This window comes from Choloepus didactylus, chromosome 9 (assembly GCF_015220235.1).
Source record: "Choloepus didactylus isolate mChoDid1 chromosome 9, mChoDid1.pri, whole genome shotgun sequence".
NCBI lineage: Eukaryota > Metazoa > Chordata > Mammalia > Pilosa > Megalonychidae > Choloepus > Choloepus didactylus.
The window spans coordinates 107,991,107-108,005,884 of NC_051315.1; the positions used below are offsets into that span (position 1 = coordinate 107,991,107).

General features: G+C 38.3%; 1 protein-coding gene across 1 annotated transcript in view; it reads left to right on the top strand.

Moving 5' to 3' along the window:
- The first annotated feature begins 644 nt into the window (after positions 1-644).
- Positions 645-14,778, top strand: part of ATIC (5-aminoimidazole-4-carboxamide ribonucleotide formyltransferase/IMP cyclohydrolase) — a 30,728-nt gene continuing 16,594 nt past the window's right edge. Inside the window, exons 1-7 of the mRNA XM_037849963.1 lie at positions 645-795; positions 1,101-1,227; positions 3,710-3,786; positions 4,572-4,638; positions 8,564-8,652; positions 11,587-11,738; positions 12,050-12,206. Of these exons, the coding sequence (XP_037705891.1) occupies positions 777-795; positions 1,101-1,227; positions 3,710-3,786; positions 4,572-4,638; positions 8,564-8,652; positions 11,587-11,738; positions 12,050-12,206 (688 nt within the window). The 5' untranslated portion in view covers positions 645-776. The remainder of the gene's footprint in view (positions 796-1,100; positions 1,228-3,709; positions 3,787-4,571; positions 4,639-8,563; positions 8,653-11,586; positions 11,739-12,049; positions 12,207-14,778) is intronic.

Sequence of the window (14,778 nt, forward strand, 5' to 3'; positions counted from 1 at the left end):
TTGTTTTGTAATATAACACGAAAGAGGAACATTTAAAAAGACATGCTGACAGCAGTATGAATTTATTTTGTAGCAAAGGTGTCATTTTCAAAAAGAAACAAATGTGTCCAACTTTGCTTTCCCTGGTTTTAATGAATTAAAAATGGTGTTCTTTTCCCCCTTTGACGTCGTCATTCCTCTCATCTAGGCTTGAGGCAAAATAATATTTATAGATTTGTAAAAAAGACACAATCTTTAAGCAGCTTTCTGACAGTTTTCGAATGTGGATTTTGTAATGTCTTATTTCACTTAGTTTTGCCTTGAATAGGTGAACTGTGGCGTCTGTCACTCAAACTTCGCTTTATTTCTTAAAATCTATTAATGTCTTGTTTTCTGTTTCGGTGCTTTTATCCCTTTATCTACATGCTAGCCTCCGCGGAAGGGCTGCCCCGGGTAACCGGCGTTTGCTCCAGGGGCCGCAGGGCTGCCACTTTTCCGGGCGGGGACACAGTACTGGCTGCCAAGCGCGGAGTCTGGGAGCGAACGGGAAACCTTCAGTGCCCGGCGGCGGAAACCAGCTGGCGCCCCACCCCGGCCCTCCCTTTCAGCCCGGAGGCTCCAATTACGAGTCTAAAAGCCAGCAGGGCGGAGCGCGGGCTGCGGCGGGCAGGGCCACGTGACCGGTCAGGTGTCCGCCCGGGCTTCCTGCCGCCAGCATCTCCGCCGCTCGGCCTGCTTCCACACGTGGCGTCGCCGCTGCCCGTCTCCTCGGGCCCCGGACCCCGCCGCCTGCAGCCATGGCGCCGGGCCAGCTCGGTGAGGCCCCCGCGCGGCCTTCGCGGAGCGGCGCCCTCGACACCCAGGGCCCGCGGCCCGGCCACCCGGGCAATGGCGGCGGCCGGGCGGGACGTGCGGGGCCCGGGTTCGCCTAGGGGCTGCGCGCCCGCGCTTCTGCGCTGCTGTCACTGCTCCTTCCGCCCGCCGGTTGTCTGATGTGGGGGGGCGTCCGGGTCTGGGCCACTTACCTCCAGATTCATGACATCCCCTCCCCCCAGGTTCCCTCCCCGACTTTGGAGAACTTAATGTGTTGTGATGATGAGAAAAAATATCTTGTGTTTCAGCCTTATTTAGCGTCTCAAACAAAACCGGCCTTGTGGAATTTGCCAGAAATTTAACTTATGTTGGTTTGAATCTCGTGGCTTCTGGAGGGACTGCAAAAGCACTGAGGGATGCTGGTCTGGCTGTCAGGTAAGGTGCGACTTAGTTTTTAAGTTAAGTCCAATCAGAAAGTAGCGTAATTATGTTATGGAAAGTACTGTGTTGTGGGTACTGTAAATAAAGTGTGCTGTTGACTCTTCCCAGCAATGCAGTGAGGTAGTACACTACTTATTCACTTTATGGAAGAGGTAGGTGAGCTCAGATTTAGTAACTAATTTATTTAATTTAATTTAATTTTATTTTATTTATTGAGATTTAGTAACTCTTACACAAGTTTACAAGATTAAATAATTGGTTTACTTAGGATTGGCACCCTGGGTAGTCCTGATTTCCAAGCCCTAATTCCTAGTCATTTCCTATAACAAAATAATTGGCCTGGGTCATCTATCACACAAGCAAAATTCAAGTTATAATTCCTGTAATCTGTTTTGACTGGCTATTTATTTAGTAAAACTACTGTCTCAAGAAGATTCAAATCTGCCACTCTTCCTTAGAACTTTGGTCATTATATGTAGGTATTACTCCACCATTCATTGCTTCGTTCACAACCTATTCATTCCTTGGATGGATGCTGGGAAGAAGTAATGTGTAAAAGTAAATCATGATTCTATTCCTGTTCTCAAGGAGCTGATATTCTGGTGGAGAGGGAGTAACGCTACTGAAAGGTAGAAAATAAAAAATGACACATGGCAGGTGTAATAAATTGCAGTATAAGAGTTCAGAGGAAGGAGGCACCCATCCCTAAAGTATATTTTAGAAAAAGGGGTAAAGGATCTGTCTGCTTTTTTTGTTAAGTGCAACAAAGTTTTGCAACTTGCCTCCTGGGTCTAGGTAGGGTTAGATTGTTATCTTTTTCTCATATTATTGCCCTATATGGGCAGTACTAGGTTTTCCTAAATTTGGCAGAGTCAGATGGTAAGAATGCCATACGTTATTTATTAAATAAATGCTTTATGTTTTCTAAAGTCCTTATGCATGATTTCTCTGTGGTTTTCATAGGAACCCTTTGAGCACTGTGAAAGGCGGATTGGCTCTTTTTCTGTACAGTAGCAGGATGAGAATCTGAAGTCCAGACCTGTGTTCATTCCATTGGGCCACTGTAATAGTTGGAGCCTCCTTTAAATTAAGCAAGGTCCTCTTCAGTGACCTTACTGCCACCCCCAAACTTTGTATTATGAAAACGTTTCAGACATAATGAAAAGTACATTAAGTATAATGAAACCTCATATTATGTACCCATCACCCAGATTAAATACGTAACACAAGTTGTGAGGGTATTTTATATATTAACTCATGTAATCCTTACAACAACTTTTGAGGTAGGTATTATTATTCCAATTTGATAGATGAAGAAACTGTGGCACAAAGAAATGAAATAATTTGCCCAAGATCACACAGCTAGTGAGAGGTAGAGCCAATATTTTATTTTAACCTAGGAAGATAGCTACTACTTTAAGTAAGCTGAGATAAACTGATGAGATTTTATTCAGTGAGTGTAAAACAATGAGAACAGAGTTCTTTCTAAAGCCTGCAGCTATTATGTACAAATTCTTAAGTAAGAAGGAATAGAAGGTTTTGTAATTATCCCAGATGGTTAATTCTCAGAATTAATCTACGTTCTCTAAGTTTTAGTACTTGTCCTCACTTGGAGAAACTGGATTTTATTTCCTGAAAACTATGTTACCAGTTTGTCAGTTTATCTTGGAACTGTGTGTCCTTGGCCAAACACCAGGTCATTTGCAAATGGCCCTCCTTAATAAGCGAGTCTACACAGGAAATTTTGTATCCCGTTAGCAGAATTTGCTGCCTTAAAAAATGTTTTATTATTTTCTTACAATACAGGCAATATATACTTATCGTAGAAAATTTGAAAAATGTGGAAAACTATAAAGAAGGCACTAAAAATGGATTATAACTATATTTCTTTTTTAGTATTTCAACTTTTACATAGTTTGATCTATAAATCTTTGGTTTATTGCGTGGAAAGCATTTCTCACTATTTTGTTACTTGTATGATTTTTTTTTTAAATGCTTAAACCTTTGGATCATCAGGATCAACACCATTCATTTGATTGGCCATTTTTGTATATGTTATAATCAAACTAAATTTTCCTGTTTTGGTCTTCCTGTGGTAAGACTATTTTTAATGTTTTTTTGTCATATACTGCCAAATTACTTCACAGTTGAACATTTTAAAATTTTAGTAGTTAAAAGCTTTTGATTCAGTTTCTGAATTCTTTGGAAACTAAAACCAATTACTTTTTAGTTATCACTGATTCTTCCTGGTGTTAAAAATTTGATAAACAACATACTTTTGAAAAGTAAGTAGAATTTTACTTAAGTAGGGAATCAAGTACAGTGAAAGACTTAAGAAACAGAAATAATTTTTCTGTTCAGCTCAGGCTCTGAAAAATCTCAAATTGAGGACAGTAGACTTACTATTGGAAGATGCTTTGAAATAGTATAAAATGGCAATTCAGCAGAATCTGTAGTAATGTTTATTTATTTTCAGAGATGTCTCTGAGCTGACAGGATTTCCTGAAATGTTAGGGGGGCGTGTGAAAACCTTGCATCCTGCAGTCCATGCTGGTAAGTTGTTTGTCCCTTCCCTTTAAAACTGTCAGTGGTTTTCAGGAATATTTTAGCACATTACTTCATGGAATAAATGAGGAAAAAGGTGGGTCATAAAGTTCAGAAAAAAATTGTTGGTGAGGTTACATTGGTTTTGTCACAGCTGCTACCAAAATTAATACTAGAACCTGTTTAAAATCCGGCTTGATTTATTACATTTTGGGCTCAGATTGTTTTTCTCTGCTTGATCTTAGTTCTGACCTCTGATAACTAATTTAGAATGTGGTATTTGCCACTGGAGTTACTCAGAATATTTAGATTTTATTATATTGAAAGAATTTATAGTGATTCAAACTTAGAATAATACATCACAATGGAACTGACTCAGAAGGATTATTTTTCAGTATGCTTTACTTTTGCTCATTAATCTGAGACAGCAGTTTGCATGTAACCAAAATGACGAGAAATAGGTGTATCACTGTTTTTCAGTTGCAGTACAGGATCAGAGTAAGAATCGTCAGAGACCATATAGATTAAAATGATATTGGCAACGGTTAGGTGGAAATTTGTTTTACCTTTTTTACATTTTGCTGTTCAAGAACAGTGGACTCAGGAACTGATGCAAAAGATTGTTAAATACATCTCCTAATATCTTAGTTTTTTGTTTGATAACTCCTTAACCATATGTTCGATAGACTTAATTAGGCATAGAGGCTTTACTTTGATTGATGAACAATATTGGGAAGAGGTACCTTCTGACTTGGTTTTTGAACCTAATACTTTGTTTAACTGTGTTAAAATAGGAATCTTGGCTCGTAATATACCAGAAGATAATGCTGACATGACCAGGCTTGATTTCAATCTTATAAGGTAAAAATTCTAAGGTCTACCTTTAATATTTTAAAAAACAAAGGTGAAATTAGCTTGGTCACTCATTATAAATATTTACTGAGTACCTTCTGTGTGACATTGTTCTTGTGTAAGCATTTTGGTTTTGCCAACTATGTATTACCAAAATACATACTTAAACTAAAAACAATCTTTACTCTTTTAGGAAGTTATGATCTAAAATTTAGTACATATAACCAACTTAATTATTTGCATAAAGATAGTGCTTCACTCTTTCTTAAAATATATTTATACATAACAGCTTTTTTTTTTCTTTTTTGCATCTTTTTTTATCATCATTTTATTGAGATATATTCACATACCACGCAGTCATACAAAACAAATTGTACTTTCGATTGTTTACAGTACCATTACATAGTTGTACATTCATCACCTAAATCAATCCCTGACACCTTCATTAGCACACACACAAAAATAACAAGAATAATAATTAGAGTGAAAAAGAGCAATTGAAGTAAAAAAGAACACTGGGTACCTTTGTCTGTTTGTTTCCTTCCCCTACTTTTCTACACATCCATCCATAAACTAGACAAAGTGGAGTGTGGTCCTTATGGCTTTCCCAATCCCATTGTCACCCCTCATAAGCTACATTTTTATACAACTGTCTTCGAGATTCATGGGTTCTGGGTTGTAGTTTAATAGTTTCAGGTATCCACCACCAGCTACCCCAATTCTTTAGAACCTAAAAAAGGTTGTCTAAAGTGTGCGTAAGAGTGCCCACCAGAGTGATCTCTCGGCTCGTTTTGGAATCTCTCTGCCACTGAAGCTTATTTCATTTCCTTTCACATCCCCCTTTTGGTCAAGAAGATGTTCTCCATCCCACGATGCCGGGTCTACATTCCTCCCCGGGAGTCATATTCCACGTTGCCAGGGAGATTCACTTCCATGGGTGTCTGATCCCACGTAGGGGGGAGGGCAGTGATTTCACCTTTCAAGTTGGCTTAGCCAGAGAGAGAGGGCCACATCTGAGCAACAAAGAGGCATTCAGAAGGAGACTCTTAGGCACAAATACAGGGAGGCCTAGCCTCTCCTTTGCAGCAACCGTCTTCCCAAGGGTAAAACTTATGGTAGAGGGCTCAACCCATCAAACCACCAGTCCCCTATGTCTGTGGTCATGTTAGCAACCATGGAGGTGGGGTAGGCGAACACACCTGCATTCTCCACAGGCTCCTCAAGGGGACACTACATCTTTTTTTTTTTTTTCCTTGTTTGTCTTTTTTCTTTTTTTTTTTTTTTTTAACTTTCCCTTCTTTTTTAAATCAACTGTATGAAAAAAAAAGTTAAAAAGAAAACAAACATACAATAAAAGAACATTTCAAAGAGACCATAACAAGGGAGTAAGAAAAAGACAACTAACCTAAGATAACTGCTTAACTTCCAACATGTTCCTACTTTACCCCAAGAAAGTTACATAATATAGCAACATTTCAGTGAACTTGTTCCTACTACATCCATCAGAAATTAACAGACCATAGTCATTTCTGGGCATCCCCAGAACGTTAAATAGCTTATCTGTTCTTCTTGGATTATTGTTCCCCCTTCCTTAATTGCTCTCTACTGCTAGTTCCCCTACATTCTACATTATAAACCATTTGTTTTACATTTTTCAAAGTTCACATTAGTGGTAGCATATAATATTTCTCTTTTTGTGCCTGGCTTATTTCACTCAGCATTATGTCTTCAAGGTTCATCCATGTTGTCATATGTTTCACCAGATGGTTCCTTCTCACTGCCGCGTAGTATTCCATCGTGTGTATATACCACATTTTATTTATCCACTCATCTGTTGAAGGACATTTGGGTTGTTTCCATCTCTTGGCAATTGTGAATAATGCTGCTATGAACATTGGCGTGCAGATATCCATAACAGCTTTTTAAAGATAAAATCCGATAGGATTTAACAAAGGATTACGAATACTGAATTTTTATATAAATATTTTTTTAGATGCCTGGGTATTAGCTAGAAAGAAATAACTGAGAAGGTGGAACTGAAACCCATAACATTCTTTGAAATTTGCTTTTTAGCTACTCGTTAAATTGTAGTTTGAAAGTTGTCACCTTTCTGAATATTATCTTATATTTCACAGTAAGGAAAGAACTGAAACTGTGGTACCGCGACCCATAACATTCTTTGAAATTACCTGTATGACTACTTGTTAAATTGTACTTTGAAAGTATCACCTTTCTGTATATATGTTATATTTTACAATAAGGAAATAATTGAAATTGTGGAACAGTAACCCATAACATTCTTGAAATGTGCTAACTACTTGATAAATTGTACATTGAAAGTTATTGCTGTTATGTATATATGTTAACTTTCACAATTAAAAAATGTTTTAAAAGGTATAATTCACATGACATATAATTCTCCTATTTAAAGTGTATAATTCAGTGGTTTTTGATATATTCACAGAGTTGTGCAACCATTTCCACAATCAATATTAGAACATTTTCATCACCCTAAAAAAGAAACTGTCCCCATTAACATTCACTCCCAATTTCCCTCCACATCCCCTAGCCCTTGGCAACCACCCATCTATTTTCTCTTTTGATTTTCCTGTACTATGTATTTCATATAAATGGAACCTTACCGTATGTGGTCCATTGTGCCTGGTTTCTTTATTTTTTTCGCCTGTTGACGTGATAGAATACATTAATTGATTTTCTAATGTTGAATCAGCCTTGCATACCTGGAATATATCCCACTTGGTTGTGTTATATAATTCTTCTTTATACATTCTTGGATTTTATTTGCTAATATTTTGTTGAGGGGTTTTGCATTGATGTTTGTCAGAGGTATAGTGGCCTTCTTGTGTATGGGTTACACTATCCTATTTCTTTGAATGTCTAATAATTGAGGTAATATATTATAGCAACATTGGAAACCGATTCCCCTCCCCACTCTCTGGGGCTTTTTTTTTTTTTTTTTTCTAATATTCAGTGCTGTTTATTAAGTTCACAGTGTTGTGATGAGTTTGGGTTTAATCTGGATTTTTGTAGTGCTTTATTGTTCTTGTTTTTTTTTTTTTAATTCAATTTTATTGAGATATATTCACATACCATCCACTCATACAAAGCGTACATTCAGTTGTTCTGAGTACATTCAAGTGTTCTCAGTATCTGGGGCTCATTTTGTGTTTATTTCTTTAATGACTTGGTTAGACATTTTTTTTGTAAAAACTGTTTCCCCCACTGTGTCTGAAGCCCTTGGTGTAGCTGCTCAGAGAGCATAGCTTTGGGGTCCTAGGCAACCACCCCGGGGCAACTGGTTTTAACAGGATCCTGTGACCTCTCAGTCTCATTTGCCTTGGAGCTTAGGTTCCACTAATTGCCAGCTGGTTGCTCCATTATTTTCCATGGTGGCCTGGGGCATAAATTGCTCTGCTTCTAATCCAATTAAATTTGGGTGGGGGTGGTTTTTGAAGCCTTTCTTCTAAGGTTGTTTGACTGCTGGTGGAAGGAAGTTTCTTCTTAGCTGTCTCTTTCGCTGATCTTAGAGAACCAGCCTGCTCTTACTTGCTTCCCACCCAAATATTCATTGTTGTGAGAGTGCCCTAAATCTTGAACTTTGCCACACTGCTCCAAATAAAGTCAGTTCGTTTTGGGTTAGTGCTTTGAAGTTCTCTGTTCTCATGGACTGTCACCCCTGGACAAAATCTCTGAGCCACTACTCTAGGCATTAGACGGGGTTGGAGAGATAGTAGCCTCTGGTCCAGATTTTTTAACATAACTCTTTAGAATTCTAAAATGTTTTGCCCACAGTGTATTTTTTAGTTCTTTATAGTTTTGTTACTATTGTTAAAAGCTGCTGACTTGGTTTTTCTTTATGATTGTAAACTACAGTATGTTGAGTTTTTAATGATAGTTAAATTCTTTGCTTTAGCGTTGTTGTTTGCAATCTGTATCCATTTGTGAAGACTGTGGCTTCTCCAGATGTAACTGTTGAGGAAGCTGTTGAGCAAATTGATATCGGTAAGTTGGTAAAAATGTTGTAGAAGATTGACAAAGGAGAGGATATTCTACATTTTTAAATGAGATTTCATTTTTTATATTTTATTTTCTAATAAGACTAAATTTATTCAATACCCTAGTAAAAGTTTTGATTATGGGTATCCAGCAGTATAAAAAGCACAAAACAGATTTATAGATTTCTAATATATTAACACAAAATACATGACTACATTGACTACATATAGTACATCCTACAGGCATAGAAAGATGGACGGGGAAAAAGATTGTGTTTGAGGTCTAGTAATAAATAAATAAATACAGAAGTACAGATGACCCATATCATAGTATATTCTACCAACAATACAGCAGTCAAAATGTACAAAAAAAATTTTTTTTAAAGTATTTCAAATGTAAGTCAGGAGGAAGATGATAATGGCTGAGACTCTTGTAATACTCCTCAAAGGCTGTGGGAGAGGCGACCCAACTCACTGTGTAGATTGCACATTTGGTGTCATGTAGCATGTAGTTTTTTCCAAAAGGAAAAAATATAGATTCTTAAGTTTAGATTAAGAACTGTAAAATTTTAGGGTGCCTATAGAAAGTGGCTTCCTCCTTGTTATTTATACTATCCAGTTTTAAAAATAAGCACTGGGTCAAGTTGTTACTAAGAGGTAGGCAAAAATGCTCCTCTCCTCATGAAAAATGATTTTTTTTCCCCTTAAAATTTTAGAAATGAGGCAATGAGAGTACTTTGGTTTGGATTCAAGTGAGAGGCTTTTAGTAGAGATTTTAGAATTGAGGAGCTCCGTGTTCAGGGTTTATCACCTAGCATGTCTGTCTTCAGAAAGCCTGACTAAAAGAGGCTAAACCAAAAACCACTTCACTCAGCATTAACACATACTTCTTTTTTTCTAGTAGAATTTTGCTTTAAATATTGAAAAGAAAATCAAAAACCCTGATAGGTTAAAACAAGTCAAATGCCCACTCTACACAGATAAAACTTTCACAAAGGTCAGCTGAAGTAATCCAGAGATAAAATTGAATTGTGCAGATTTTCAATGAAGTCACCAGTCATATAACACAAACAATAGTCAATTACATACACTGGGCAAGCCCTCCAAGAACTGTGCCCCAAGAAGCATTAACCTTTGTTTTGTGCCATCTTGAAGACTTGCACTTTAATTTTTCAGACTTTATAGTAGTATGTGTTCTCTACCATGTGGTAATGCTTTGGTACTATTCGTATAGGATCGCTTATCCTGAAACCTTGCCATTTCCCCAAGAGGAGCTTTGATTCTGCTTTAGAATTTTCATATAAATTAAAATCTTTATCACATATTAATATAGAGGGAAGTGGCTCAGGATGCAACATACACAGTCAAGTTACCTCTGTATATTTAGTACTTACTTTTTCTTTCAAGGTATTTGCACCAGAAAGCTTATTCTGTCCTGCTTAATATTTCAGTAGTACAGGTTTGAATCATCCAAACCTTGGCAAGAGTTTAATATTTCAAAATTATTAACAAATATCTCTAGAGACAAGTCCATATTATTGAGTTATGACAAATATACTATCATGAAGGAAAACAAATGTATACAGCCATCTTAAAAAATGCCCCAACCACTACTTCTCAATATAGAAAGACTAAAACTACATATAGTTTATCATACAGCAAATCCATCCCTGTCCCCTGAAATTCCCCTAATTTCATTCATGAGAATGGGATTTAAAAAAAGAGTTAAAGAGCACTTTACAGCAACATTCAGCTTTCCTATGAAATACTCAGCATTTTAAATATTATATGCACGTCTCTTTTTCTTTTAGTAAGCCAGACACTGGCTTCAGAGTTTGTGGAACTTGGGGGAAAAATAACCCATTCAAAACCATTCTAGAAATTCTCTTTTGGCAGAATAGCAAGAATCCAAGTAAAAATAGAAGGATCACTTTGTTGCTTTGTTGTCTTTCCAAAATTATTTTTTTTGTTGTTCCCCTTCTATATAAACCTCAGTCCCCATCCTGAGTGGAGATGGGTGGAGGCTCTGGCCCTGCTCCTCCAGCTTGTCAGCAGCTGTTTTCTTATTGCTGCAGTAAGGCTTGAACAGATGTGTGTCAAGGAGGACTTCCCCCAAACGGCCTTTATAGATAATCCCGCAACACGGTTTCTGTCTTTTCTAGTATGTGAGATCTAAGAAGGAAAAGACTGGTGTTTTGTTAGAGCCAGAAGCCCTGGGTATCTGAGCCATCATCTGACTGGTTACTGTAACAAGGAGACTGGGCTGGGGAGGCCCTTGAGGTGGTACTGTGAGCGTCAGAATTGTGACATTTACGTTCTTTCTACAGTTTGCTTTTATCCTGTTTCCAGACAGAGTTTTCACTTCCTTTGGTTTCATTGTAGTTTTTAGACTGGGTCCTGCCCTTACATGTACCACATGATTCCAGGTTTTTTGTTTTTTGTTTTTTTTTGCTCCTGCTGGCAGCTTTTTCCATCTTTTCACAAGCAGGACACAGGCATTGCAAGTATCTCCTGAACAAGTCTCATACAACCCAAAACAGCCCCAGAAGGCCCCTTCGTGGCATTTACTGTCCGTGAATCGAGAACTGGAGGACTTAGCCCTGCAAATACAGCAGTCCTCTATACTTCAGTACATCTTTGGCTTTCAGAAGCAGCCATTCTGCACGCAGTAACCTTCCTGAGGTGTGGAGTGCATGCCAGGCCAGCCCCACTCAACTGCCCTGTCTAGGAAAAACAAGATTTCATTTTGATCTTCATTATCGAGGGAATAGAAAATAGTTTCTTCTCCCAGATGGTTTTCTGAAATTGACTATAATTCATCAGTATTTTGTAAAGATTCACATGGGTTATTTTTTCCTTATTTTTTAAGTCAAGAGTTAGCATGGAAGTATGTGTACAATGCCTTTATTCAAAAATACAAACCATCCTTTGTTCTTTGAAGGTGGAGTGACCTTACTGAGAGCAGCAGCCAAAAACCACAGTCGAGTGACAGTAGTGTGTGACCCAGAGGACTATTCCACGGTGTCCACAGAGATGCAGAGTTCTGATACTAAAGATACCTCCTTGGAGACAAGACGCCAGTTAGCCTTGAAGGTGGGGACATACTTCTACAGTATTGTAACAGGACAGCCATCTAGTGCAGTGTTTGCCAAACAGAAATGGTGTTCAGCCTTCACTAAATTGTCACCTACCAAAGGTTTGCTTGGAGTTTCTATCCTTTTGTTTAAAAATGGAATACCAAATATTAGAGAGGTAAGGTATTCTGTTAAAAACAATTGAAAGAGAATTGAAAAAGGAACAGTTCTTTACGCTATTCACTGTCATTTGGTGGGGGGGGCGGGCAGGAGAGGCTATAGTTTGCTGTGTACTACCTAAAATCATCTTGTCTAACATACTTTGTGTAGGCTTTCACTCATACAGCACAATATGATGAAGCAATTTCGGATTACTTCAGGAAACAGTATGGCAAAGGAATATCTCAGCTGCCCTTGAGGTATGGAATGAACCCTCATCAAACTCCTGCCCAGTTATACACCCTGCAGCCCAAGCTTCCCATCACAGGTAAAACCCAAGCGTTATGTGACATAGTTTGCTGTGTCTGAGTATATGTGTTTCTGTGTTTATCGTGTCCAACATGGTTCACATTTAGAAGATGAGTAAATTACATGCCTCTTATAGCCATGTTAAGTTTGAGATGCAAGTTGGACTTGTGAGCAGAAATGTCAAGGAGGTCATCTGGGGCTCTGGAGAAAGGTCAAGTTGAAGATGGAGATTGTGGAATGCCTTTGGCATATAGATGGTTTTTGAAGTGTGGGTCTGGACGGGATGAAATGATGCAGATTTCACAGCAGGAGGGTCAAGACCAAGCCCTGGGCATTTCCCACCCAGGTGCAATAGAGGAACTGGCAGAGGAGGCAGGAGTTGGAAAACCGAGAAACTTGTTAGTTGAAATGCTTCTGAGAGCAGAGAAGTGCGTATTTGATTTGGGAATGTTACAAGCAGCTGTTTCCATGGAATGGTGGGCCTGGAAGCCCAAACTGAAGTAGGTCAAAATAGGATTTGTGAGGCAAGGAGCTTGATAAAGGTAATTCTTTGAACAGAGAAATGAGTCAAGACTTCCATGAGTTTGTAGGATTAAGGGAAGGTTTTTCAGCTTTTTGTTCTGTTGTGTTGCTAAGGTGGGCAGTACTAGAGCATGTCCTTCTCTCTGATAGAAGAGAGTGGGTATGCAGAATATGGGGAGAGTTGTGGACAAGAAGGCCCTAAATCAGGCTCAAGCTTTGGGAGGAGGGTTGGCCTTGGAAGAGCACAAGGACACTTAGTTCATATACTGGAAGGGGAAGCACAGAGGATAGCACACAGCTTGGTGCACTGTTGGTGGAAAGAAGAGGATGTTCCTGCTTGCCTTTCCTTCCTGTCACCAGTGAGGGGGAGGAAGAGGGGAGCAGTGTAGGTTGGAGGAGAATTTGAAATATTATTTTCTTCATCCTTCACACTCATGAGTCAACAAGCTCTACTGTGACTACCTCAACTGTATTTTGTGTCTTTTCTTCTTTCTTAACATTATCCAGTCCACTGCCATCACCTAGTAAAGTCTCCCAGACTGTGGTAATCTAACTGATCTCTCTGCTTTCTTGTCTCTTCTGTTCTTCACAACAGAGTAATTTATTCAAAATGCAAATCAGATGCTGTTACACCCTGCTTAAAATCATCCATTGGCTTTCATTCCCATTTAAACTCTTTGCCTTGCTGTTCAAGCTCACTGTTACCCAGCTCTGGTTCATTCCCTCCACAACCCTCCCTCCACCCAGGGTTTCAGTGACTTCTGCTTGTCAGTCCGCAGGCCAAGCATCTTCTACTGCAGAGCGTTTGTGCTGCTTGTGCTCTTCACCCAAAATTCCTCCCTCTGGTCATGGTACTTTGTCTTGTCGTTCATATCTCATCTTAAATCTCACCTCTTCAGAGAAGCCTTTCCTGATCACCCAGACCAAAGTAGCAGCCTTTACCCTTATATGCTACATATATTTGCATTTTGTCTTCTCCAATTAGGAAGCCAACTCCTAAGAGCAGAGACTTTGCCTCATGATCTTTGTTCATTGCTATATCCCCAGTGCTTAGAACAATGCTTGGCATATTCCCTAAATATTAATTGAATGAATAATTAAACATCTGACATTTTGCATGAATTTCTACTTCTAGAACTTCTTAAATTTATCTACTGTTTTATCTCAGGTATTATACCTTATAATCCCCATTTAGATTCTGAGACAAAAAAAAAAAGATCCTATGGACTTCTCATTTTCAGGAGCATTTTCCTTAGTCCCACAGAAGAGTTTTTGTTCATTGTTCCTTATTTTAGTGTATGTGTTTCTTTCTTTTGAATTTTAAAGCACTGTTTGGTGAAACGTGGTAGAGGTAGCCTTGGGCACATAGATAGGGTTTCCCTGTCAAGAGATTTTGTGGAGCTTCTCAAAACAGCAGCCATGTACTACTTTTTACAGTGGAAGGGACACTTTACCTTTTCACATGGTTTGAATTTCTGGCAGTGACATAATTATAAAGCAAGAATAAAGATGGAATATTTGTGCATCTGTGATCTTAATGACTGGTTTTCCTGGGGTTGGAAATGAGAAAATTCCTATTTGATTCTGCTATTTAATAGATTGAACAACTTTAAACATTTCTCTATAGCACTTTCCATTATATATAAATGGTTATTAGCATCTTTGAAATTTTGATATTTGAAGAACTGTTACTGTTAACTCTAAGGTGTTCCAAAACCAAGCGTTTTCTTCCATTTAGCCTCATCTACGGAGAGAGGTGGGGAAATTGTAAATACAGTGTCTCGTTTTAGTTTTGCGTGTTGTATGTCTTGTAGAATATTTTACTTTTATTGTTTACTATTTATTGTCTATTTTGTTTCTTGTCTGCCTTCCCTCACTAGAATAAGAAGCTTCATGAAGACAGTGATATTTTCTTCAGTGGGACTGTTTTATTCACTGATACAGCCCAAGTACCTAGATCCCTGCCGAGCATTTTAGGTGCTCAGCAAATATTTGGCACTTTTACCTTCTAAAGTATTTACTATCCATGATAACACATAAAGGAAATGAGCATACAGTTTTTTTTAGTT